The sequence below is a fragment of the Caloenas nicobarica genome, chromosome 15 (genome assembly GCF_036013445.1).
Source record: "Caloenas nicobarica isolate bCalNic1 chromosome 15, bCalNic1.hap1, whole genome shotgun sequence".
Classification (NCBI taxonomy): domain Eukaryota; kingdom Metazoa; phylum Chordata; class Aves; order Columbiformes; family Columbidae; genus Caloenas; species Caloenas nicobarica.
The window spans coordinates 2,255,432-2,282,162 of NC_088259.1; the positions used below are offsets into that span (position 1 = coordinate 2,255,432).

At 56.2% G+C, this 26,731-nt stretch overlaps 1 protein-coding gene across 6 annotated transcripts in view; it reads right to left on the reverse strand.

The window, feature by feature from the left end:
• Window positions 1-3,959: 3,959 nt before the first annotated feature.
• CHD6 (chromodomain helicase DNA binding protein 6) overlaps window positions 3,960-26,731 on the reverse strand; it is an 89,191-nt gene continuing 66,419 nt past the window's right edge. For 2 of the 6 annotated variants that reach the window (XM_065645978.1, XM_065645981.1), the window contains 16 exons: window positions 25,054-25,213; window positions 24,249-24,338; window positions 23,238-23,341; window positions 22,468-22,597; window positions 22,134-22,194; window positions 21,392-21,449; window positions 20,501-20,720; window positions 18,256-18,464; window positions 15,588-17,144; window positions 14,844-14,992; window positions 14,352-14,558; window positions 13,238-13,684; window positions 12,361-12,552; window positions 10,494-10,613; window positions 9,360-9,464; window positions 3,960-7,397 (listed from right to left, as the gene is read on the reverse strand). In XM_065645978.1, coding sequence (XP_065502050.1) covers window positions 6,510-7,397; window positions 9,360-9,464; window positions 10,494-10,613; window positions 12,361-12,552; window positions 13,238-13,684; window positions 14,352-14,558; window positions 14,844-14,992; window positions 15,588-17,144; window positions 18,256-18,464; window positions 20,501-20,720; window positions 21,392-21,449; window positions 22,134-22,194; window positions 22,468-22,597; window positions 23,238-23,341; window positions 24,249-24,338; window positions 25,054-25,213 — 4,697 coding nt within the window. In that variant the 3' untranslated portion in view covers window positions 3,960-6,509. The remainder of the gene's footprint in view (window positions 7,398-9,359; window positions 9,465-10,493; window positions 10,614-12,360; window positions 12,553-13,237; window positions 13,685-14,351; window positions 14,559-14,843; window positions 14,993-15,587; window positions 17,145-18,255; window positions 18,465-20,500; window positions 20,721-21,391; window positions 21,450-22,133; window positions 22,195-22,467; window positions 22,598-23,237; window positions 23,342-24,248; window positions 24,339-25,053; window positions 25,214-26,731) is intronic. The other 4 variants (XM_065645979.1, XM_065645980.1, XM_065645983.1 and 1 more) reach the window with 4 other exon arrangements.

The following is a 26,731-nucleotide window of genomic DNA, read 5'->3' on the forward strand; positions in this document are numbered from 1 at the left end:
AACAGCAAAGTGCTTGGCAGGAGCCAAGAGAGACGAGCAGATCTGCAGCAGAGCATCTGCAACCGCCACCGCTGCTCTCGGTGTCTTGTTGCACAGTTGCTGCTGTTCCCCGAGCCCCCGAGGGCTGGTTCTGGTCCTGCACCGACTGATGTTTTCAGCGAGACTGGGGTTGAATTCCAGGCTAGACCACTAACATCACATCCCCAGCTGGACCACTGGTAAATGGCAGCCAAATAACGGTGCCGAACCCCCGTTCCTCTGGGGAAAATCCCGCTGGAGGGGTAACGGGGCGAGACGGGGAAGTGGGACGGAGTTTGTACCGGGCTGGGGATCTTGCACTGTTTTATGCCTTTTGAGGTGAAATCTAGATTCTCCAGGAATTAGCGCTGCCTGCACCGCACTGGTGGCCTCAAGCCAACCATGGGTGCACCGTGAAACTGCAAATGCCCCCAAAACTGCAGCAGGAGGCTGAGGAGGGTGCTCGCGGGCCAGGTACACAAGCCGTGAAGGGCATGTCATGCAGGTAGCCGGGAAGGGAAACGAGACATAAGCCGGATTTCTCTTACCACTGATTTTCCAGCGCTGGTCCAGCTCCGCGGGCTGCGGTGCTGGCGGATGTGCTGCAGAGCACTCGGGGACCACCAACGGTGCTTTTACCTGTTTGGTAAAGTGCTCGATATTGCTTCGAAGTTGTAAAAAGTGATGAGAATTGGTGGTCTCTCGTGACTCGGCCTGCGCTCCACAGGTCTGGAGCTCAAGTGGCTCCTGAAGAGGTGGAAAAGATAAATGCACTGAAAAGCTTAAGTTTTATTCGATACAAGCCAAATGTCATTAGAGAAATTGCCTTCTGCTCACTGCCAGCTGAGATTTTGGACCCGAAATCCTTGCTTGTAACTTTGTCAGGACACTAGAGCTGCCAAGTCTGCCCTGCGGGCAGGTAACGCTCCCCCAGCCCAGGGAAATCATTAACAACACTTCTGTGACCACGCGGAGAATTAAAGATCCTTGTCTACAGGACACTTTTCTGTGTCCTATCAGATAAAAATCAGGCAGGGACAGGAGTGCAGAGATGAGCAGCTGCCGGGCGGTTCACCCCCTCGCACTCCGGGAAAGGGCACATGGATCCTGCAAAACCAAACCCAAAACGAGCTGTGCCTGCCCGTGCCCATCCTCCACAACCACAGCCACAGCCACAGCCACAGCCATAACCACAGCCACAGCCATAACCACAGCCATAACCACAGCCACAGCCACAGCCACAGCCATAACCACAGCCATAACCACAGCCATAACCACAGCCACAGCCACAGCCACAGCCACAGCCACAGCCACAGCCATAACCACAGCCACAGCCATAACCACAGCCACAGCCACAGCCACAACCGCAGCCATAACCACAGCCACGGCCACAGCCACAGCCATAACCACAGCCACAGCCACAACCACAGCCACAGCCATAACCACAGCCACAGCCACAACCACAGCCACAGCCACAGCCATAACCACAGCCACAGCCACAGCCACAGCCACAGCCACAACCACAGCCATAACCACAGCCACAGCCATAACCACAGCCACAGCCATAACCACAGCCACAGCCACAGCCACAGCCACAACCACAGCCACAGCCACAACCACAGCCACAGCCATAACCACAGCCACAGCCACAACCACAGCCACAGCCATAACCACAGCCACAGCCACAGCCACAGCCACAGCCACAGCCATAACCACAGCCACAGCCATAACCACAGCCACAGCCATAACCACAGCCACAGCCACAGCCACAGCCACAGCCACAACCACAGCCATAACCACAGCCACAGCCACAACCACAGCCACAGCCATAACCACAGCCATAACCACAGCCACAGCCACAGCCACAGCCATAACCACAGCCACAGCCATAACCACAGCCACAGCCATAACCACAGCCACAGCCACAGCCATAACCACAGCCATAACCACAGCCACAGCCACAGCCACAGCCACAGCCACAGCCATAACCACAGCCACAGCCATAACCACAGCCACAGCCACAGCCACAACCGCAGCCATAACCACAGCCACGGCCACAGCCACAGCCACAACCACAGCCATAACCACAGCCACAGCCACAACCACAGCCACAGCCATAACCACAGCCACAGCCATAACCACAGCCACAGCCACAACCGCAGCCACAGCCACAACCACAGCCACAGCCATAACCACAGCCACAGCCACAACCACAGCCACAGCCATAACCACAGCCACAGCCACAGCCACAACCACAGCCACAGCCACAGCCACAGCCATAACCACAGCCATAACCACAGCCACAGCCACAGCCACAGCCACAGCCACAGCCATAACCACAGCCACAGCCACAACCACAGCCACAACCACAGCCACAACCACGGCCACGGCCACGGCCACAGCCACAACCACAGCGACAACCACGGCCACAGCCACAGCCATAACCACAGCCACTCACTCCTTACCAGCAGGTGACTCACTCACCTCACCTGATGAGACAGAGCAAATGCCACGACTCCACAATGTAAACACCTGCACAAACACTTCACATTTGTGAACCAGGGGCCACTTGGTTCCTGCAGGCCCTTTGAACGGATATTCTGCGTTAGCGATACCGGGTGGAGGCCGCAGTGTGCGGAGCCGGGGTTTGAAGCAAGACTCGGGAGTTCACACCATCATTTTCTCCTCTGCCGTGTCCAGGCAATACCCAATACCTGGCCTGCCTGCTGCTTTCCTGTTTCTCTCCGCAAATAAACACAGCAACAAAATGCCAGGACGAGGTGCTTATAGGAGGGCAGGGGGAGCCACCAAAAACTCTTGGTTTATTCTGTGCCTTTTTTCCTGGACCTTAAATTGTTCAGCTTTTCCTATGCGTGTTTATTCATCTGAAAAACTGAAGTAGTTCCTACTTTTCTAAAGCATGAGATCCTTACATTGAGATTTATGACAAGTATTTATTGGGCACCTATCAGCATTTTGCAAGGCTTAGATGGAGATGCTGAATTTCTCAGTAAGAGGAACCAAACTCCTTCTGCTGGGAACTGTGGTGCAGGTGTGAAGGGCCGTAGCTGGTGCAGGGGGATCCTGACTGTCCCTCCAGGTGACACGGGTCGGCAGAGGCCACGTGCTTAAACGTGCCACGGAGCTCGGGCTGCTCCAGTGATCCCGAAGCGCAAGTGAATTCACATGGCACAGCGAGTTAACCCACCCAGCAAGGCAAGTTAACCCCCATGGCACGGCGAGTTAACCCACACGGCACGGTAAGACAACCCACTTGGAACAGCGAGTTAACCCACATGGCACGGCAAGTTAACCCACACGGCAGAGCGAGTTAACCCACACGGCACGGTAAGATAACCCACTTGGAACAGCGAGTTAACCCACATGGCACGGCAAGTTAACCCACACGGCAGAGCGAGTTAACCCACACGGCACGGTAAGATAACCCACTTGGAACAGCGAGTTAACCCACATGGCACGGCAAGTTAACCCCCACAGCATGGCGAGTTAACCCACATGGCACAGCGAGTTAAATCACCCAGCACAGCAAGTTAACCCCCATGGCACAGCAAGTTAACCTGCCCAGCATGGTGAGTTAATCCCCATGGAACAGTGAGTTAACCCCCACGACACAGCGAGTTAACCCCACGGCACAGTGAGTTAACCCACCCAGCATGGCGAGTTAACCGCCCGGCGCTGGTGCAAGAGCTGCTGGCGCAGCGGGTAGAGCGCGGTCACCTCGGTGGCCGGGGACACGTGGCTGCAGCGGCCCCTGCCCGGGGTGACACGTCTGCACCGAGAGCGGCCCCGAGGGAGGGACGGTCCGCTGGGCCCCACGGCTTCTCCACGGGGTCGTGCTGGAAAAAGGCAAGTAACGTTTATCACTGAGTCAGGTGAATTAAACATTCACATATATTTGCTGAAAAAAATTATATACATCTGTAGCAAGGCTCTGCCAAGTTTGAAAGATAAGCATCTAGTCACTAAATTAAAAAAATAAAAATCTGACTTTTAAATCTTTTTCTTTAAATCCATGTTCAAGAGCACAGACAGTTTATTTTGTTAGCACATTTGGTGAAGAATGTATGTTTGTGTGAGTAGCCATGAAAACCGGTGGAAATTTGGCGTTTGTTTTGGATATGATGGAAAAGAAGAAGAAGCCGCTTAGGCTTTACAGTCTAAATGATCCACAGAGTATATCGGGTTGCAAAAGGGTCACAAAGTAGCAGCCAAAGAGAAGCCTAAACACCCAGAGACACAGCATACATGTCTGATAAGGAAGAACAAGGTATAGAGCATGCTGGCTAATTAAATAAATTTAACTTTAAACCCTGTTCCTTACGCGTGTAACCCTGGAAAAACCATCCCGTAACATGAAATGGACTCTGAAGAGATTTCTGTATCCATTCACAGTAAGGCGTTGAAGATAAATGAAGTTTTATAGCATTTGTATTTTAAGGATTTAGGGCAAGTACATGTTCTACTGAATAAAAAGAAAGTTAGTACTTAAAAGGTTCAAAAATATATCAATCGTGATTTTTTTTTTACATAAATAAATTATATTGATTTTGGATTTAACAGCTGAAAAAACCCTTTCTGCTTCCACTGGAGGCAAAACTGAACAAAATGTTAGTTAAATAGCGATAGCAGCATTTCTAAGAAATCTGTCGAGAGTGATACAGTATCTATGCTACGAGGATGTTATTAAATAGAACACATTTAATTATCGGGGGGGGGAGGGTGTATTATGATTGGTTACATACTTTAAAAAAAAATCATCCAATCCAGTAAACTGGGAAAAAATTCCGTGGAAATATAAACCAAATGCTTTTTAGACCATGGGTAACAGACTTCTTTGAGATGCTAATTTTAACATGTACATAATTTATAATCCCAAATGTATAAAAGACAATGACAAAAAGCATCATAAATAAATAATGCAAACTGAAATAGTTATGTCAAAACATTTGGACCATCTGATAAATTAGCAAAACTGTAACAGAAAATCAGTAAAAAATACAGTAAATTGTGACAATCCAAAGTGGAACCGATGACTAGCACGCTCCCAGCTCCCTCACCAGCCTGCCCTCCGTCTCCCTGCGCCACCGCGGGGTTATTTCAAGTCTCAAACCATGAGCTGCAAATAAGAACAAGCCCAAGTGAAAGAAAAACGAGAGGAGGAGTGAGGGGAAGGAGCCTGTGGAGGTGTCTCAGTACCCGGAGCTGCGGGGCTGGCGCCATTGAACCCTGTCCGTGTAAAATGCAGACGTCAAAATCGTTTGCCAATGGGGGTGGGACTCGGAAATACTGCTCAACAGCAAACGGAATGGAAAGAAGAAGCCAAGGTCATCTCTTCACAGTCTAACGCTAGAAAAGAAGAAACTAAGGCTCTGAAAGTCTCCACGGTCCATCTCAGAGGACTCGCCAAGCTGGGCATAGCCTGTTCCTTGTTTGCTGAAAGGACGTTGCTTCTGGGGTAAGGAGCGGAAAACGTAACAACTCAAAAAGCCTCAGTGTTCATATAACAGCATTAAAATCAATGTGGCCTGTTCATGGCTGGAAAAACAATACCTTTACAGCACGCCTAATGCCATAGATGAGAACTAACGCCATAGAGAACTGAAGACCAGCAGAACAATGAAGAGACTGGTAGCTACAGGTACAGTAATCCCAAAAAAGTCATGCAAGATGTGCAAAACCTTTCCAGCTCAAGCTGAAAAGTTCTTGTAACTATCGAGGAAAGGGCAACTAAACTCCACGTAACGTAAAACCAAACTTTGGTTTTAAAAAATACAAAAGGATGTCTATGTCATATTTTCACTCGCTGCAGTTTGTGTCTGGACCTTTGAGGTGGGGGTGATAAAGAAATTATATCACTACCAGTTATGCTTTTTCCTTTCAAAGAAATGAATATATGCATTTTCAATCATTAGTTATATACTTCTGTCTATACTACTATTCTAGTAACCATGATAAAATAGGGAAATACTTTAAATCAAAAATACACATTAGCACTTACTATAGCTGTGCTTTTTACCCCCAAATACAGGCTTTTTTGTTCAGTGTCGCTGTAGACAGAAAGAACCTTTGTCTCCGTGTAGACCAAGAGGTAAAGACTTTTCTTTTGCTCTTGTGTTTTTGCTGCTTTTTCTTCTCAAAGGAGTGAGCAATTTGCGGGGGTGACCGAGTACTGGATTTGCTATCGTCGGCTGGGATGAACGACTGGAAAAACAGAACAAGAATTCGGTGCCTCCCATACTAGCTAGACAACACTGTTTATCTAATAAAGTGGCAAGACCCTGCAACTATTAACATGTAGTATGTCACCAGAGTTTTTTCTGACAGGGAATTAGGTAGATAATATTACTCATGAGAACACAGGTTTATGAAGGCGGAGTGGGGCGGGAGGGTAAGTAACAAAGAGTTTATGGGATAAGAAACTCACAAGCCACAATCTTTTTGTGTTTTTTTTTTTCAATGAAACAGAAGTTCTAATTGGTATCGCGAGCCGCTTCGCGCTCCTCCTCTGCTGGTCCGTCCTGCTCCTTCTCTGCCGACGAAGGCGGCGGTTGCTCTGTACAGTTCTGACTGTTCGCAGCTTCTTTCTCCGGCAGCGGGACAGTTTCTGGCTCTGGCTGTGCCGATTCCCCTTTCGCTTTCTTCCTCTTGCGCTTCTGGCTCTCCAGGGCCGGCTCGGCGTGCCGGCTCTGCTGCATGCCGGGCAGCGCCATGCCGATGCCAGGGGACAGAAACATGGAGGGATAGATCAGTCCAGGAGACATCCCTGGGATGAGAAACGGGTTAAAAGCTACAGGACTACTGGTAGTTATTGCGGATTCTGTCTGATTAGAAAATGAACTAGGACCAGGCTTATCTTCTGAGAGAGTTTCTTTTTTCATGTCCTGGCTGCTCTGTTTATCCTCGGTAGCTTTCTCTGCGCTGGCTGTACCACTTTTCGTTGTGCTTGTTAACGAAGTCGGAGCGGTCGCAGTACAGGTCGTTGTCATGGGGGGATTGAGAAGTCCTCCAACGCCAAACATCTGGGGTACGGTAGCCATGCCCGGCAGCATCATGGGCAACATACTGAGGGTGCTTTTCACATCCTCGCCGGCGGGCACTGCTGCAAACCCAGCGGGAAACCCAACCAGCCCGGTCAGAGGGATCCCTTGCATGTTTCTCATGTTCTGAAGTCCCACTAGATCCATCCCAGCAATCAGTCCATTCATGAACAATGGTCCCATTCCAGAAGAAGAATCTGCAACAACACCAGGGCCTTTAATGAGTTCGCTTCGGGGCCTTCTCCCCCTCCGGCGGGGCCCCACGTCTCGGAGCACAGGCTCGGTTAGGATGCGATTGAATTTGCTTTCCGGTAAGTAGCCCTGAAAACGAAACACACACAACAGAAAACACCCGACGGTTATTACTGCATCAAAGGAAATCTGGCTTTTCTGTGCTCACATCTGCATCCCAGATGTTGCCAGCACAGAAATATTTCCCTACATGATATGGAATTTGAGAGGTACACACAACTTTTCCCCAAGGGATGCTGCCAAATGCAAAAAGCCCTCGCTCTACCCTGGCGTGATACTGCAGTGTCAAAACGCGCCAAGAGGAAAGGAGGACACGCACTTTCGCCCCGCACTTTCACCCAAGCCCTCAGCGTCGGCCGTTCACAACGCCAGAAGCACCGGGGCAGCTCTGTGTCAATGCCAGCTTAGCTCCCTTCCCACCTTTAATCACTGCTTCAGCAACAGGTGAAAAATCATGTGTTTTAGATGTGAGCGGCCAAATGTTCAATGCTCTGCAGGACAGCAAAGCGGCGTGGGATGGCACGCAGACAGAGGACATGCTGTCTGAGGAGCTCCTGGTTAGAGCTTCACTGAGACACCAGGAAGGTTCTTCTGACCATTGAGATATGGGATCAGAACCCAGTGGCCACAACCAGGTGAGACTGTCCAGTTACACAGGGGGGTCCATAGTGTAGTTTAAAACTTGATTTTTCAGCAACCTCATCAGAGACATTTAAACATTTTCTTTGTGGCATCACCGCTCTTTCGAACCGTTTCAAAGAATAGATTTAGGTAGGAAAAGTATTTCCCATTGACACCTGCAGTGCAGAAACGAATCAAGGGACTCCACAGTCCGCACAGCACAGCTACTGCCCAGAGAGGAGAATCTTCTGCTCTGCTCCCCTGGCACGTGGGAAAACCTGCACAGCACTGGGACCACGGCGGTGCCCGCGCTCCCGCCTGGCCCGGCACCCGCAGCAGCCGGACGTCCCTCCGCATGCTGGGGCCAGGACGGACGGGCACCGGCCAAAAGCAAAGTGCTGATGGGGCTGCGGGTGCGAATGTTAATGGGCACGCAGCCGCCAAATCCGAGCGGGTGCCCGGGGCAGCGGGCAGGCACGCGGCCGTTCTACCGGCACAGACGCTGTCCTCTGCAAGCGAAGGTGAGGAAGAGCTGCCAGCTCGCGCGGGCGCTGGGCACCTAGAACAGGCGCTGACACCAGGCTGGATGGGGAGCTGCTTCCCGGGCAGTGGGACAGACCATGCCAAATCCCCAGCGCTAATTAAAAGCAAATTTGAGCAGTACAAACCTCTAAGCCAACTGCCTTCCCTTCCAGCCCCCTGCAAGGGCGTCACACAAACCACGGCAGCCCCAAAACCCGGGAGCAGCAAGAGGGAGGCAGGAGAAGCCTGGAGAGGCCAGCCCGCCGTGGGGAGGGGCGGTCGGCAGTGCCCGTGTGTGCCGGGGAGGGCTCCTCTTCCTCCTCCTCCTCCTCCTCCTGGGACTGGTGTGACAAACAGGGTGAATGGCCGGGGTGGGTGAGGCTCCGTCCTGGCCCTGGCCCTGGCCCTGGCCTGTCCGAGCCCTGTGACCTCCGGGGCCATTCCCGGGCCCAGAGCCGCACAGGCAGAGTTTGCAGGAGTCAATGAAAAGCCTCGGGTGAGGGTATTTTTGAAAATTTCACCCACAAGGATGTGTTTTGTCCACTCTCAGCCATCCAGCACCTGAGGTACATTACAGCTCCTAGGATGATTCTCTTGGCCCTGCTATTTTTAAGCATCCCGAGGCTTTCCGGACAGTCACCCTGAGCTGCCGAGCCCCGTTCCCGGGGCGCTGAGCCCCCTCTCTCCTTCCCCTGGCCACGGTGCCGCGCTGTGGCACGCACCCAACCTCCCCCTGCCCCGCGCGCTCCCGGTGCTGCCGGCCCTGCCGCCATCCCCTCCCCAGGGCCTGCCCACAGCGCCCGCATCCTCACTGGAGAAAGGTTGTGGGGATGGGGACGGGAAAGAAAAGATGACATGATACAGATTTCTCCAAAAGCTCTAACTTACTGAAAGCTTAACAATGTCAGCCCAGTCAGCTGCAACAGCATACTCCAAGTTTGCATCAAGCCACCTTGGCAATTCCTTCAATGCTGGTGCCGTGGCTCCCCCTAACTATAAAACACAGCAGAAGGATGACCTCTATTGCAGAAAGAGTTATGTAAAATAATACAAGAAATATGATTACACTTCCCCTAACTCCTTGCTTTGGGCTGCAGTTTGGCTGGGGCAGAGGCTCCTCCCTCGCTACCCATCTTTGCAGGACTCAGTAGCGCCTGCTGCCTCCAGATACATCGTTCAGGGGGAAGAGGCAAGTTCAGCGTCTGTGGCCCATCCCATCACCCTCCCCATGAACAAATGATGGGGACAGGACGTCCATGAAAGCCACCAATTCACCCAGGTCTCCAATGGCCATTGTGGGTGTCACAGAGGGAAACACAAATGTGGCTGAAACAGCCTTTTTCTGCCTCACTCTTTAGTTTTGGTTTTAGATGTGATTGATGTCACATCCCCTTCTGACCTAGTGCAGTCCTAAATGTCCCTAAGAATCTGAGTGGAAAGTATCCCTGAACATCTCTTCTCATTCCAAGAGGTGAACATCAGCGCACTGGAGACTAAACTGCAGACACGTAAATCCACGCTCCTTGCTCAGTAAGCAAGAAAAAGCCCTTCAAACCCTCCACTTCCCGCATGCCCAGCACTTGGATGGGTATTAGTATGCTCTGCCTGCACCTCGTAAGGAGGAAGAAAACAAAGACATTTGCAAGGCAGTACTACAGTTTGTGGCATATTTCAGTGAATTCAAGGGGAACAATTCAATCTGGGAGGGGAAGCACCAGCCAGGGCTGTGCTGATGGTGGCTTTAAAATCAAAGGCTGAATCTCTTTGCCATTGCGGGGTCTGTGTACCCTGGCAGGGCCGAACGCTTAGACTTCCCTTACTTCACATAGAAAGTCACTTATATCGCAGGTCTGTGTCCCCTCGGGCAGACATGTGTCACAGGATAGTGTAGATCAGTGACGTGTTCCAGACTTTTGTCCCATCCACAGGCTTCTCTGGATTAAATCTCCCCCCAGGTGAGCTCGGGGTCTGCTCAGCGTTTCAGGACACCAAGGGCAGAGCACAGAACGGGCCTTCACTCACCCGCCGTCCGGTACCCTTATGTACCACAGGCACCCGCTCCTCTCCCGAGAGTGAGCTAATGTCCAGTTTGCTGGGGTCCTTGCAGCGTTGCCTCCTCTGCTTGGGCTTGTCTGAAAAATTCTGGAGTGCAAACAAGACAATGTTAATGAGACTAGACAGCTTAATGAGCCTGGATGGCTACAAGCGCTGCAGGAGAGCGGCACAGATGAGCTCCCAAGGGACAGAGGGTCCCTGCAGACTCCGTTGGGAGCACAAGCTGGTCCCTGCCACAGGGCCAGCCCTCAAATGAGCACAAGGGAGTTTTGTAGGTGTAAAGGAGTCTTCAGTGTACCCTACTTAGACTGCTCCAGCCCTTCCTAATTCCCCTCCAATCCTAAAACTGTAACCCACTGCCAATTCACGTATGTGCATCTGTAAACGGGGCATTTGCTACAGCTAGAAAGAGAGAACAGCTCTGTGTGTGCCATCTCCCGTCAGTCTGATACAGCTACTGCTTCTCGCCAGCTCATCTGTGCTCTGTTTCGCTCCTATTTCAGCTGTTCCCACTGCAGAGCTGCTGCACCTCCTTTCTTTGGGATCAGAGCTTTCAGGACTGCAACTTAGAGCTTTACACCTGATTTGCTGCACACCCACCGCGTGCACTGAGTCCTGGTGACAACGCGCCTGCAAGGATGTGGCATTACAAAGAACTACTACAGGCTCTGATTCCTGAGAGCTTGGTCTGTCCTTCAACAAGCAGAGCTGCTGCAGTACCCAAAGCAGCTTCCAACCCACCCCACCTGGAGAGAGGACACACGTCCTGACCGGGAGACCCTGCAGGGCTGACCCAGGGCACTGGGGTTTGCTGGGAGGTTCACCGGCGGCATGGCCAGGCTGGGCGAGCTCCAGTCAGCCGCCAGAGAAGGCAGGGGTGATGGAAAGGAGTGAGAAGGCACCTCTATGCCTGCTCCACCATCTGCCTCCTTCTTGCAGTGCTCCCAGGAGCCTGGCCTTGGGCACAGAGCCTTCAGACTTTGAAAAGCCAGGGCCATCCTGCTTGAGCAAACATTGGGCTCCTCATCCCTCATGAGCTCCCGAACACAGCTTGCCTGAGCTCCCAGCTCCAGGGAGTCCCTTGTGTGCCTTGGGAACACCAGCCTCCAGGACCAAGATGCACAGTCTTTTATGCATGACCACCGTATCTCTTCCTACTGTGTTTTACAGCCTGTGCTCTGCCTACCACATGGTCTAACAGGCTAAAGCTCAGACCTGGAGCAAAGCAATCTATGAAACCAAGAGGTAGATGCTTATAAGATGGCAAGAAGAGTCAGACAGACTTTGCACCCCACTCTCTGCCACTCTGCTTTCTGATGGCACCCACAGTCATGCACCCGCAGCCTTTGCAGCCTGTGACACAGCTGCTTCAGTCCAGTTATTAAAGCAAGGAGGTTTCCCCTTATCTGGGAATCTTATTTAATGCAACAGCACTGCCTAGAATGGCCCCAGGTGAAAGGGAGCAACACAGACAAACCTTGAGCATCCCAAATCCCTTTTCCCATTTCTCTCCCCATCCCTGATGCTTCTGCAAGACGTTGGACTAACTGTGCACCGGGCAGATGGATGCACTGGGGCTGCAGAACAGACCTCGGGGAGGGAGGACACAGCTCAGCAAGCGCCTTTCACTGTGCCCGCCTCCCAAATGTGTGATGAACCTCCCAAGTAGCCCTGGTGAACACCACAAACCATGGTACAGGGAAAAAGGCTGCATTTGAGACACTTGTGGAAGCCCTGAACTCCAGGACAATTGCAGAAAACCTAACACAAAGGGCAACACACAAGGCAGACACACAGACAGACAGACACACGTGCCACCGCAGGCCACCCTTACTGTGCCAAAGCTGGGAACGTCGAGTGTGTAGTCGGACTGCTGCCGGAGCCAGTCGAGGAGACTCTTATTGGGGACGGCCTTCTCTGCTTGGCCGCCTGCAGCTGGGACCGGCTGTGGGGTTGAGGTAGCAGCAACCGGCCCATCGGGGAGGGGGCTGTTCTGGGGGGGCTGCGGCTGATCCTCCTGAACATCCTGGCGTGGAGGGAGGAGCGGGGAGAGCCCATCAGCAGCATGTGGTGATGCATGTGCACACACAAGGCAGAGCTCCCAAAGCAGGGCATCTGCTCCCACCACACAGATTAATTAATCCACAGGTTCCCAGTGCTTGTTCTTTAAACCACCACCCCACCATGGCATTATGTGTCCGCTCAGTCCCCAGCACTGGTGGCACGGAGGGCAGAGAGGGCTGGGAGATGCTTCTGAACTCCCCTGGAAACACTCCCTTCACTAGAAGGACCAACTTGCCCCCAGATCACTCCTAAAAGTGGTCTAGAGGGACTAGTTTTGCTCCCAGAGCCCCATTAATCTTTGGGTGGATCCCAGGGTAGAAGGAGAAAGAGGGCAGGAGGCTCTTGGCCAGTGCTCCAAGGCAGTCAAGGACCTTTCCTCACGTTCTCTAACCCCAGACACCCCCTGAGGTGGGACAGCTGCTTTTGATAACACCCGGACACTCCAAGCGGAATGCTGCAGGCCAGAGGGAAAACCTCTCTCCCTCCCTGGAGCAGGATCTGCTCCTGCCTGCTCCGGCACAAGGAGGCTGTCCTGGAGGAGGTCCCGCATTGTCATGGGCAGCAGAGCTTGTAGCGGAGAGCTGGACTGTGAGACAAATCGTGCCAGCTCCATCAGGGCCATGTGAAACGGGGGAGCATCAACCCACCTGCAGCCTGGTTGGAAGAGGCCTCTCCTTCAAGAAGATGAGGTCCATCCCTTCTACATTTTTTCTCCTGCCCCGTCTCCTCCTCATGGCAGCATCGTCTCTTCGGAGGCTGCCATTTACAATTTGTCCCGTGACAGGATGGATTAACCCTGCCTGGAGGATGCCAGACAAGTCCATGCCCAGGGAGCCCTGGAGGGTGTTGACAGTCCCCAGTTTGGCCATGTTGGTGGTCAGGGGGAAAGGAGAGGAGTTCCCCGGGGAACCGTCAGAGGCTCTGGACAAGTCCACCACTGCATCGCGCCAGCCGTTCAGCACAATGGGTGGATGAATGTGGGCTGCTGCCAGCTGCTCCAGGCTCCTCTGTTTGGCATCTCTCTCCGTCTCAAATTCATAGGGCCTCCTGTGCTTCCGCTCATCCTTTGCGAAGGCCGGGGCCAGGAAACCTTCCTGTGTGGATCGAAGCCACAGAGAGGGTCACAGCTGGTCGCACACCACCCAGGGACCACAGCACTTCAAAGCAACACTGAGCTAATGGTCAGGCTCTTCTGCCTCTCCGCAGCAGCCCTGAGGGACGCCCTTTCCCGGAGCACACCTCGCCTCTCTTTCGCTGTGCAGGGGTGGTGCAGGAGCACCCTCACACACACTTTGATCCCCCCAGGCGCTGTAACCCTGGGTGCTCTGCCAGCCGCTGGGCAGCCAGGCTGCAGTCCCAGGCCGGCAGCTTCTGTCTGCGCTGTGTCCAGTGACTGATGGGCAGTGCCCTGATGGGTGACTGATGGGCAGTGCCCTCTCCTGCACCACAGTGTCCCCTTTTCCCCCTGAACATGCCGAGTGCTTCCAGCACTGACTCTGGAAGTGCCTCTGGAGCTGTGGAGCTGCCGCTGAGCAGCCGCCTTCCCAAGAGGGGAGCAGGGCTGGCAGGGGCTGAGGGCACAGTGGGACACCAGGAGCCCTCAGTGGAGAGGACCAAGTGGCTCAGGCCATGTGTTACACACGACAAGCGGCACCAAAAGGCCGTGAAAACCCCAGCCCCACTTGGGAAACTCCTGAGCACTTCTGGGCAACGCTTCGCCCCAGAGTCCCAAGCCTGTCCCTGCCCCAGGGCCACCCTCACCTTCTGTACCTGTGGGATTAACACCCCGTTACTGAAGCTGGGATCAGGGGCTTCTGACTCGGCAAAGCTGTTCCTGCTGCTGGCGTTGCTGGCCACCGCTGGAGCCGTCAGCAGGCTCTGTGTCTCAAACGGCTGGCTGGAGGAAGGCCACTTGCCCTTCAGGATGGCGTGGCAGATGTTGTCAATGCGGTTGATGATCACACGGTCCTGCAAACAGAATTGGATAGTGCCAGGCTGGGACTCAAGCAACTGACTCGTGTGTTATCTCAGGATTAAAGACAAAGCCAGGCCCAGTGAGCTCAGCTCGGCAGGGAGCTGCTTTGGGGCAGGCGTGCCCATGGCCCCGGTGCTTGGGAAGAGCAGGCCCGTTGCAGCATCTGTGGGCAGGCCTGTGTGGAGGAGCAGGAGGCAGAGCTGGGGCTGTGTGAGCCACTGCTGGTCAGGGCTACGCTGTAACACTTGCAGTACCAACAGCGTTCATTTTAAACTCACCTTAGGCCACTCAGAGAAGGAGTAAAGAGTCTTCTCCTGCAGCAGCTGGGCTATGGTCGGTGCCCGGGCATCCTGAAGGTCGTCCATCTCCCCAGGCAGGACAGAAGCAGAACTCTTGCTCTCTTCCTCCAAGTACTTCTCTGGACCATCTGAGAAAGCAACAGAGGACAGAGCCCATCACTGCCCTGCCTCTCTCACTGTCTTGGAGCTGGAGCAACTCCTCGCACCTTCCCATCCCAGCACCCAGCTGCCTTGCAAGAGTTCCGTTCCCTCACCAGCCACCAAGAGCCGCAGCAGCCCCGGGTCACGGCAGGCAGCCCACGCTGCTCAAGAAGGGCCAGCGCTCCACTGGGCCAAGTCTGGGAGGCTTGTACTGCAGTAGCCCCCACTCCCGACCATCCTCATACCCGGGGCAGGTGAGGAGGAGGGCACAGGCTGCTCCAGAAGGCGCTGCTCACCAGGCAGCGCCTTGTGCCAGGCAGGGACGGGTGGTCTGCATTCCATGCGCTGCTCATGGCAGAGGGGCTGCCTGGGCTCGGGATGGGGGTTCTGGCCAGCCCTGCTGGCAAATGCAGCCACCAACCCTTTGTTCCCCAAGGACATCAGCGAGCAGGACCCCAGCTCCTGCAGAGGGGAGGCCGCTCCAGGGGCTCGGCAGCCCCACCCAAGGCTTTGGGAGGACAGCAGGTACCTCCACCCCAGCTGAAGGTCACTGTCAACCAGAGGGAGCTCTCAGGACCGTACCTTGACTCTGGCTGCCGCAGGCTTTCTCCCCCTTGTCTCTGTCCTCACACTCTTCTTGCTTCACCCCCTGGGGCTGGGGGTGCAGGGCCTCTCTGCAGCCGGCCAGCCCCTCGGCCCCTTGGCCCCAGGCCTCCCCCAGGGCACAGGGGGGCTCTGCCCCGGGGGCCCCCAGCAGCGGTGCGGGCAGGTTGAGAGCCTGGCTCTGAGCTGGGCCCGGCGAGTGCTGCAGGCTGCTCTCCTCATCCAGGCCATGGTCCTCCCTGCCCTCCGGCCCAGGTTCCCCCAGAGCTTCGGGTGTCCCCAGCCCCAGGGACTCTCTCTCGCCATTCACATCTTCTGGGCAAGTGTCCTCGGGTGTGGGGAGGCCAGAGCTCTGCTCCTCGCCTCCCAGTTCATTAGCCTCGGGGCCACAACCGGCCCTGGTCCTGGGACCACTCAAGCCTCCCACAACATCTGCTGCTGCCTCAGAATTATCATCATCCTCTTCTTCCTCCTCATCCTCCTCGCTGTGGCTCTGGCTTGGCCCTGACTTTGCCTCCATTCCTTTCTCCTGCAGCAAACTGATGAACCTCTGCTCAGGAGGAACCTTTATGTCATAGTTATGAAGACCAGGACTGTAGAGCCCCACGCCCATGACCCCTTCCATGGCCCCGTGCGCAGGCAGCGCTGGCGCGGGGCTGGCAAGGTCTCCCTTCTGCGGCAAGGCTTCGCACAGCTCTGCTGGGGCAGGACCGCTGTCGGGAGTGGCCGGGGAAGGCTCAGTGTCCTCGTTCTGACTGTCCATTCGCTCGCAGCCCACCTGCAAACCCTCTAGGAAGGCAGTCTCTCTCATGGCATCTGCATCACAGCTGGACGGATCCTCGTCCCCCTCCAGTTTGCCCTCAGAGAGTTTAGCAACGCTGCTTCCAACATCTGTGCAACTTGGGCTGTCTCGGGCGAGGGAGCTCTGCTCGCTGTTACAGGCCTTCTCGTCGTACATCATGCACACCAACGAGTCCGGCAGAGAGCTCTCATCGTAGTTACTGGAAATGATGTCCCGGACTTTAGACATGAAAGTTTCACAGTTTGCACCCGGTGGACTGCGCCCGGCCTGGGACATGGTGTTGTCTACAGTTTCTAGCTTGATGTGACTCTCAGCTTCATTCTCCAGGGATTCGCAAGTCCGGTCCACCTGGCTGTATAGAGGGGAACTGTAGAGTTTGGAGTTAGTCGGGTAAAGGCAGCACAGGGTTTCTGGGCCTGGGAGCCCCGTTCTTTTATGCTGGGCATAGTTTCTGTATGCATCTAAAAAAGACAGCTGGGGGTCATTCATGATGTAGTAGTCAGTGCGATTCAGGCCGTGCTTGGCGGTACCGATCAGCAGGTCCCGGTCATGTTTGCCACACTCCCACCACACCGGCAGGTAGAGGCTCGGCCGGCACAGCTTGAGCCGCTCGTGGAGCTGCGGACACTTGAGCACCTGCTCGCGCACCTTTCGCAGAAGCTCGATACGGTAGAGGGTTCTGGCAGCACGCTCCTCCGTGATGGGCTCCACATAGATGTCAGGGTCTGGGGGACCTGCAGCAGGGACAGTAAAGCCAAGGCCCCATTACACAGACTGATGAGTTACTCAGAGCAGCGGTGAGCAAGGTGAGTGTGAACTCTCGCTCAGACTGCAGGTGAGGTGGGGCAGTGCTTGCAGACACCGCTGAGGCTTCTTTTCCCAGTCTCACCACCTTCCATTCATTTGCCACTGAGCAGACAGACAGGAGTGAACTCCCTTGACTTTGGCAGCTGCACCAAGAGTGGTACTTGGCTGCAGAGGATTCCAGAGTCGGTCTGAGCTCTGCTCCATCAGCGCCAGCGGTGCTGGAGCTGCCTGGACCTGCCTCTGGCAGCCCTTCAGCAGGTTCTCAGGGAAGAGAGCCCCTCAACTCCTGCAGCTCTTTCGCCGAGGAACACCTGCCTAAGGCATTAATGCACACACACAAGGAACTGCACCTGAGACCAGACCTCCTGACAGCTCTGAGACAAAATCCTTCCTGCTGCTGTTAAAAGCAAATCGCTTTGTGTTTAAATAGGCCCCAAGCAGCTTTTCATCTGCCATGTCCTGCACAGTGCCAGTTCACGGGGGCTCTGCAGGGCACCCTGAGCAAACAGCTGCCCTGTGTGCTGGCCAGGCTGCCCAAGCCTCCCGCGGTGGGTTCAGTCTCCCTTTGCCCTGTGGCAGAGCTCTCTGGTCAGCTACGCCACAGCACGGGCTCTGTGCAGACACTGACAGCGTCAGCAGAGAGATGCTCAGAAAGAAAGCAGCAATACAAATCACGCAAACAACCCCCAGCATTAGTGTGAAGGAGAGGTGATCTGCTGCTTCTCTCCTTCTCCTCCCTCACGTCTAGAGGTTGCTGTCTTGGATAAAATCGGTTATGATTTCATAGGAGAGCTCCGTGAGACCTGTGAGAGCAAGGGCTGAGCCCACAGGGCTGCCCTGCCATCGCACTGCGCTGGGGTGGTGGCACATGGTGGTGACAAGGCAGCCAGAAATGCACGTGGCTTCTGCAAGCCACAGCCTGCCCGGCGTCCCGCTGCCACCAGCTGTCCCTGAAATTCCTCCCTCGCTCTCCATTTCTAACTTAAGGGTCCCTGGACCTACCATTACCCCCCCACAGGCCATGCGATTTCCACTCACCATCCTCTTTCCACAGTGGGAGACCACAGACATTCTTGCACATGGCCACGAAGCTGTAGAAGTACTTCTCCAGGCTCTCATCTGTCTTCTTCTCCAGTCGAGAGATAGCTCGGAACTGGGCCCAGTCAAAGATCTTTTTCTCCTGGTCATAGATAACCCCAAAGGAGGAGACAGTGCGGTAGAAATCTGCCTGCTCCCTCCTGGTCCACCTGCGGGGCAGGGAGGAGACATGGAAACCACTGAGAGACATTCTGGTCCCAGCATGGGCATGGCACCAGGTGGGGGGGTCACACAGGACTATCTAGTTACTGCCCAGTGTTTTTGGGGGAGCTGCCAGGAGGAGCACACCGGGGAGACCACCACAACCTGAGATCCTTATGGTGCACAGCAAGGAGGGGCAAAGGCCAGAGGCCCTCTGGCTCTAGGTTGATTGCTGAAAAACCACTCTGGGTTGTTTGAAAAACCACCAAGTGCAGCTCCTGGCTGTGCTGCCAACAGGGCACCGCCTCCAGCAGTTTTGTGGAGGCACAACCCTGTCTCACCTACTCGCTTCCTGCCACATCGGGTTGTGTCATCACCCCCACAGAAAGGCCAAGTCTCTGCTCCAGGAATTAGAGAGGAAGGTCCCGCAGACCTGCTCTCATCCAGCCTCTGCCAGAGGGAAACGGGGACGGGGGTTCACTGCTGTAAGAATCCCAGTAACAAACACCATCCACCCTGCTGAGTCCTGGGACTCCTGGGTGTCACCCCTTTCCCGCTGATGGAGATCAGCCGTGGTGATGGGGGTTCTGTTACAGCACTGTTAGAGCACAACTTTCACGCTGGCTTGGACCCTCTGAGCTTTCACCTCATGGGGATCACTCAAAGGAACGATCCAGGATAGAGATAGTGAAGAGCGTCCTGGGCAAATACAGCACAGAGAAATAGGCCCCAGAGAACAGCCGAGGGCGCGCACTGCAGGACAAGCACAGGAGCAGGTCAGGCAGAGCAAGGTGAGTGCTGCGGGCTGAAGAAAATCAAAATTCAGCTCCTCTGAACTGCAGCTCTGAGCCAGCACCAGCAGCTGGGACACGTCAGGGGAGAACAGATGGGATGACAGCACCCACAGCACTCCCCAGTTGACCAAAATACACCTAGACCAGAATTTCCACCGCTGCTCCCAGGGGTCGTGAGCCCTCTGCAGTGCTATTTCATCCCGAAAAGGAGAATAACAAGAAGCTAATAAAAAAATCAATGATGAAAACAAGGAACCCAAAGGGGAGTTTGCTGAAAGGCCTCAAATTGAAGGCTGGTGGGAAACTGCCTAGGACACTCCTGTAAGGAGACCCACAGAAAAAAAAAGCCCACAGAATTAAAGAGCAGGAAATACCAGCCAGCTGTGGTGTCCACAGCACAACCACTGATGGCCCCACTTTGAAAAGGGGGTGGTATAACTGGAAGGGGAGAGGGAAGGGAGAGGGAAGGTCAGTGGGCTGGAGCGGCTTCCAAACAAGGAATAGATTGCACAGGGCAGCACAGACACCAAGCGCTTACGTGGGTTCCTGCCACCGGGACAAGTTCACAGAAGACAAAGCCATCAAGGGCTGTTGAGCACAGAGAGCCCCTGTGGGTCAGGAGGTCCCACGCCTGTGCACTGGGGACCAGCAGCGATGGAGGCAGCACCACGCGCCGCACACCCTCCCTGGGTTCTGCAGAGTCACTCAGGCTGCCAGGATTGCGCCACAGTCCTTCCACTTACTGGGACGCAAACAGAACGGGAGCACAGCCCAGGCTATGCCACCACGGGGCTCCCGAGGCCACGAGCAGGAGGTTAATGCAGCGGCTTGAGAGCCACAGGGCTCAGAAGGGCTGCGCACGTGTGCTGTGACGGTGCTCATCCCTCACTCACGGTGTGTCCCCAGTGCACAGCGCTGCTCAGCAGCACCCGCTCAGCGAGGGCTGGGGCGATCCTGGCCCAGTAGATGCTGGATTTGACCCTGAAGTGCTGTCCCCTCACTCCCTTTCACCGTGTCACCAGCTGCTACCCGCAAACTGCAGTGGAAGCGGCTCCCCGGCCGGGCTGGCTGCTGGAGCCACACGGCTCCCTTGCGGCCCGGAGCTGCGTTCCCTGCCCAGCAAGGACCCACGTGCCTCTGTTCCACGGGCAGCTGCCTGCACAGACAGCGTGGTGACATTTGCCTGGGTGAATCCAGGGGGCAAGGATTCCAACTAAATCAGCTCTGGAAAGGACCCTTCACTGCATTACCTTTTCTGCATTTCTTTGTTCACTGAGTCCATCTCAGAGGCTCTCCTGAACATCTCGTCCTGCAGCCAGTATCCATGGTTACCGGGCACCAGCATCTCAGCACGGGGAGGCAGCTCTTTGCGGTTGCAGCGCTGGTAGACGGTGACGAGCCTCCGCAGTCTGGCTGTGAGGGCAGATGAGACAGGCCAGCAGGATCTGTCTGAGTCGGAGCCATCCTGGGCTTCAAACATCAGCAAGGACATTAGTATTTAATGCACACTCAAAGTCACAGGTTCCCGCGTCCCTCCGGCTGGTTCCAAGAGCTGCCTCCCCGCTTCCCCATCCCACGGGGGACACCAGGGATCACAGTCATGAGTGGGGGGCTCTGGTGACTATCTCTGGGCCTCCACACCCCAAAAGCTGCTGGCTCACAGCCTCACCATGTCTGAGCTTCCTTCAGAGAGGGCCCAGAGGCAGAGATGGAGGTAGAAATGCCAGCTTTGGGCCAGGCCATGCATGGGAGAGGGCTGCAGCTCCCTGCTCCGCAGCGGGACCAGCCAGCCCATGGCATCTGCCAGCACTGCCATTGCAGAGACCCTGCATGCTCATCGCAAGCAGGCAGCTGCACAGGCAAGGGCAGGCTAACAGTTCTAGTCAGCCCTGGCTGGCTTTGCCTGGAAACACTCTTTTTTGAGACCCTGGCTGCTCTTCCACAGGGACCATCCCTGGGTCACTCGTGACTCTGCATGGAGGGCCCCTGACCCGCCTGACCCACCAGCACCGAGCTGCACATCCCCAGCCCAGCAGCACATCCCCCAGCCCAGCAACATGACCCTCCCACCAGCAGCGCCGGCCTCGGCTTTCTGGCTCCAGCTGTGCCGCAGCCACACGCTGCAGGAGATCCGGCCTCACCTGCCGCTGGCTCGTCCCGCTTCTCACCAGCTTCGCCCACCCCAGCAGCCACGATGTCCTGCAGAAGGAAACCATCAGAGAGGGCTCTCCAGCCCCGCACAGAACCTCCACACTCGCAGCCCGCCAGCCCTGGCAGGCTACGGGTGGCCGGACGGGCAGGGCTGCGTGTCCTGTGCCCTCAGCACACAGGGTCAGAGCAGCGTGGACAGGGGAGGTGACAGGTCCGAGGGACAGTGCTGTCCATTCTGGGCCTGGAGGGGATGTCCACCACAGGGACACAGGCTGTGGTGCCACTGCGCAGGATGTCACAGTGTGACAGCCTCCACCACTCAGACGAACCCTGCACCCTCCCGTGCTGCCTTGTTCACTGCTCTTCCTCTTTCCTGAAGCTATTTCTTTTGGGACGCCCCTGACTGCTTTGCCAGGGGCCCATGTGGCCCCTGAAGCTGCATGTGAGTGCCAGTGCCCCCGGCTGTCCCCAGCCCTCAGTCCCCCCCAGCTCCCATGAGGCGGATGCCGCCCAGGGCTGCACGGAACACCCAGAGGCAACAGCAGAAGCCGTGCTCCAGCAAGCAGAGACCACAGAGACAGCGCGGGGCAGAGCTGCCACAGAGCAGGGTCACCAGCAGCACTGGCTCCCCGGTGCCCGCGGCAGAGCTGAGGCAGCCAAGCCTGCAGCACAGGCCAGGATGGCAGGCCTGGCACCAGCAGACGTGCATCCATCACCGGGAATCCCACTCACCTCCTGCTTTGGCAGCCCCTCTAGCTTTTCTCCATTGCTCTCTTCCTTTTCCATGCTGCCCCTAGGTAAGAGAGTGAATTAGCCTCTGGTAGCAGCAGCAGCACAGCCCCTCGGCTGTGCCAGTTGTCAGCAGGAGGGAGTGGAGGATGGTGCTCATGCCACCCCTCCGCCTCGGACTGGGGAGCCAGCTCCCCCCGTCTCCCCCTGCCCGCTGTGAAGTTTGCTTCCCTCCTCCTCCCCGCACACGGCTCACCCCACAGCACTGCCAACTGCTAACGTGGCCCCAGCAATGAGCCAGCCAGCCCTCGAGAGCCTGGCTCCATCCCCTGCCCACCTTTCAGCAGCATCCTGGGCCCCGTCACTGATGCCCTGCTCCGCGGAGAGCAGCTTCTCGTCCGGCATGCCCACCTTCTCCAGAAAGCACAGCGCCGGGTCCGCCCGCATGGCGTTGTACCTCTCGTAACCTGCCAGCCGCCACCGGCCATCAAAAAGGAGAAAGACGGCACAAAGCCAGGCCTGAGCCTGGTTCAGGCAAACCTCCTGCTCTGTGGGACCCAGCTCCCCAGCTGGCTCTCACTCTCTGAGCTGCTGTGAGAGCAATTCTCACCCCCAGAAATTCAGCACACTTTCCCAAAAGCTGCTAATTGCTCTGCAGCCCCTGGGCAGAGGGCAAAGAGAAAGGCCAGCCTTTCCGTCACACAGCCCTGCCCGGGAGGCAGTGCACACCTGGAGCTGTGCCCAGCACCTGCGGCGGGTGCAGCTGGGAGCAAACAGCCCCGTGGCTCCTGGAAGCCCCAGGGAGACATCATGGCAAGGCTGGGGATGCCAGGAGAGGCTCTGGGCGTTCCTCCTCACCTTCATGTGGTGACTGCAGGCTGCTCCTGGCAAACCAGAGTCTGCCACGAGACCAGTCACAGCCATGGACACCACAGTGTGTCTGCCACACCACTGGAACGAGCCAGCAGTGCTGCAGCTGCCGGCACCTGGGAGAGCTGCCTGGCCCTGTGTGGCTGTGGTGCATGGCCAGAGCTCTGGTACCTGGCCGGGTGCTCCACTTGGGTCCCTCTCATGCACCAGCACCCACTGGACAAGCTGGGTACACACCGTGCTTGAAGACACCGATGAGCAGGGATTTATCAGCTTCAGCATTCCACCAGTCCACTGGGATCTCCACGTAGTCGATGTCTGGCAGCAGCACGTCCAGCTCCCTGCAGCACACAAGGTATGAATGCCCCTCTCCCAGCATCACCAGACACCGGAGGGCACTGGGCGCTGCTGGGCAGGGGCTGGGGCAGACAGGAGCCATCACTCGCTGGCTTGGGGACAGCTAACGAACGCAAGGCTGGCCTGGGGCCACGCCATGGCCTGGCGCGCACGTCTCCAGAGACGTCTCCCCACCTACCCCAACAACGCCACAGGACTGGAGATCCCATCTGATCTGAGCAGCGTCTCTTGGGGGAAAACACTGCAAACCTACCAGCCCCAAAAGAACAGCATATCTGGCAGGGTGGGCTGCAATGTCCCCCCCTGCAAAGACTCAAGCTGGTAGAGCTGTGCTGGGGAAGGTGGCAGCCCCTGCTCTAGGAAATTGAGCTCAGCATATCACACCATGAGCTGAGTCTCTGCAGGAAGGCCAGGAGCTGGCAGGCTGCAGGCTGAGCAGCATCGAGCCTGCTGGCCCCCTTGTCTTCAGCGCTGGGAAGGGACTGCAGCCCACAGCCACAGGGCATGCTCTGCTCTGAGGCCTGGTCCTGGGAACCGGGCACAGTCTCTGTGGGCTCCCACTTTGGATCAAAGGCCAATTTGTCAAGCAGCATGTGGAGACATTCTCCTGCAGGCTGCAGGGTGACCCCAAGTGTCCTCACCCACCCCGGGCTGGTGCTGCAGCCTCAGAGCTGCCTCGACAGGGCTGCCACAGCCACATCCCTGCCCAGGCACAGCTGCTGTCCAAGGATGAAGTTTCACCTGAGCAAGATGTGGTGATCTGACCCCCGTGTCTGACCCGCCCGGCGCTGCGGTGAGCCCAGCCGTGGCTGCGCTGACGGCTGTGGCAGAGCTTGGGTGCTGCCACCACCTCCCCAAGAGGCACTGCAGGGGTCACCGTAAGGTCCCTACCTGGCAGGGGTCCCCTCGAAGGCTTTGTCTGCGGCCTCCCCCAGCACTTCAGCCTTCAGGTAGTAGAGCATTCGCACTCGCAGTAGAACCCTGTCCCGGGGCAGCAAAGAGGGACATACGCTAGCACACAGGTGCCCAGGTGCCAGCCCAGGGCCTGGCCTGACAGCCCTCACAGAGCGTTTGCAGGGGGACGCTCCAAGGGCCGGTGAAGCTGGTGAACCCTGCTCAGCACCATGTTTACCTACGTGGGAGGACCCACTTTCTGAAAGCAGGATGGGCACTGGCCATGTGGTGCCACGCTAGTGCCCAGCCCTGTGATCACGGAATCGTAGAATTTCTTGAGTTGGAAGGGACCCACAAGGATCATCGAGTTCAACTCCCGTCCCTGCCCAGGACACCCCACAGGTCACCCCGTGTGTCCGAGGACGTTGTCCAGTCTCTTCTTGAACACTGTCAGGTTGGGGCCATGACACCTCCCTGGGGAGCCTGTCCCAGCGTCCAGCACCCTCTGGGTGAAGAACCTTTTCCTCATGTCCAACTGACCCTCCCCTGGCACATCTTCCTGCTGTTCCCTGGGGTTCTGTCGTTGGTCACTAAAGATCCGCTGGGGCCCAGCAGCCGGGGGTTTGCTGCTCGGGACACAGCTCCCATTAGCTGCAGGAGCACCCGAGAGCGGTCCAGCAGCCAGAGCTGGTGATCCTGCGTGGGCCGGGAGCCCTTCGCAGCTCCTCCCGCCTCCCCGCGCTAAAGGTCTGCAGCCCCCAGCCCCCAGTCCCCACGAGCCGGCCTGGGCTCCCACACTCACTTGTTGCAGTGCTGCTTGAGGTGCTTCTTGTAGCTGTCGTCGTGCAGGACGACCTCGGGGTTGCAGGTGGCGAGCCAGTCCGCATTCTTTATCTCGGGAAGCAGCATCTGGTTCTTCGTCTTCTTCCCTTTCCTGCCTCTGGGCACCGGTGCTGACAAGCCTGTAACAGCAAGTGGCGGCCGGTCAGCACCGCGGGCACCGCAGGCACCGCAGGCAGGCTGGGCTCTGCTGCGAGGCACCTCTGTCCCGCGGTGCTGGGCAGGGCAGCAGGGCTGCGAGCTGGAGGCCGTGCAGAGCTCCTGGCCGCGGGTCGGTGAGCCAGGGTGGGAAGTGCACAGGGTGCACAGAGCATGCGAGGCTCTGGCCCCAAGAAACACTTGGGGATCACCACAGAAACAGAATTGCTGTGAGTTCTCAGTGCAATACTGAGCCCAAAGGATAACACGGCCCCTGGATGCATCAAAACATCACAGAAGCATAGAAGGGACCTTGTTCCTGGGCGCAGCCTTACCTAGACGCTACAGTCAGCTCTGAAGCTCACCCTGTGGGGACAACGCAGTGATATAGGACAAGATTTCAAACAAGAGGCTCCCAAATGATTAAAGACCAGAAGACAACCCTGATGATCTGATCTGTGTCGTGGTTGAGACGGACAAACGACAGATCTGTAAGGGTTGTTTCCTACTCAGTGCATGACGAGGAGGGTTGTGTGGGAACGAGATCACTGCAGGGGGCATTTACACTTGTCAAAGATACCAAAAGGAACAGGAATGCAATCCCATCTGGCTGACAAAGATAAAATGAGATCCAGTGGCTGGAGCTGAAAATGGGACACATTTTCAACCTTGAAATAAGATGCGAGTTCACAGCAGAACATGGAAACAACTCCTGATGTGGTCACCATTGTTTGGAGTCTTCCAAGAGGGATGAGCTGACTCCCTGGGCAGTCGTTTCTGAGTGAGGGTCCTGCACATCTCTCCTGCCTCTGTGTGACGGGGAAAGAAGCGTCTTGGCAGTCCCGTCTCACCTGTTCGGTCTTGTGGCACCAGGGAAGAAGAGAGAGCATTGCCGTGTCCTCAACACCTGCATAAAGTTTGCAGCTCCACGACAGGACAAGGGCTCCAGCCCAGGCGGCTGCTGGAGCCCAGCAATGGGCACCAGGACTCCTGTCCCCAGCCCCGGACTGGCCTGATGAACTCTGGGCAAACGCCGATCCCTCAGCAGCTCGGTCTCGCCCGGGAGGGAGGGCAGGACACCGGGCTGGACCAGAGCAGAGCTCTGAGCTGGGCTGCCTGCGTGCTGTGCTCACCCCTCGCAGTCACACAGATACAGGATTGAGCAGGAACAGCCCCGGGACGCGCCAGCAAGGGCTGGAGGTTGCTGATGCTCCCTGCACATTGAGGAGGCCCAGAGTACAAATCACCTGGTCAGCTCTCTGTGAACACGAGTGGTACCGCAGGTCCTTGGCAAGCCACAGCAGCACCAGCCGCAGGGCTGCTCCGCACCGGAAGGTTCTGCTCCGCTCCAGCTCCTGAGGTCAGGCAAGATGGTCTTGTTGTTCCTCTGGGCAAGACCACATGGAAGTTTCACAGGTGGGAAAAGCCATTCTGAAGAGCTGACAGAGAAGCTCTGGTTGCTTCTCTCTGCTAAATATCTGGTTTTAGTGCTGCTCTTGCAC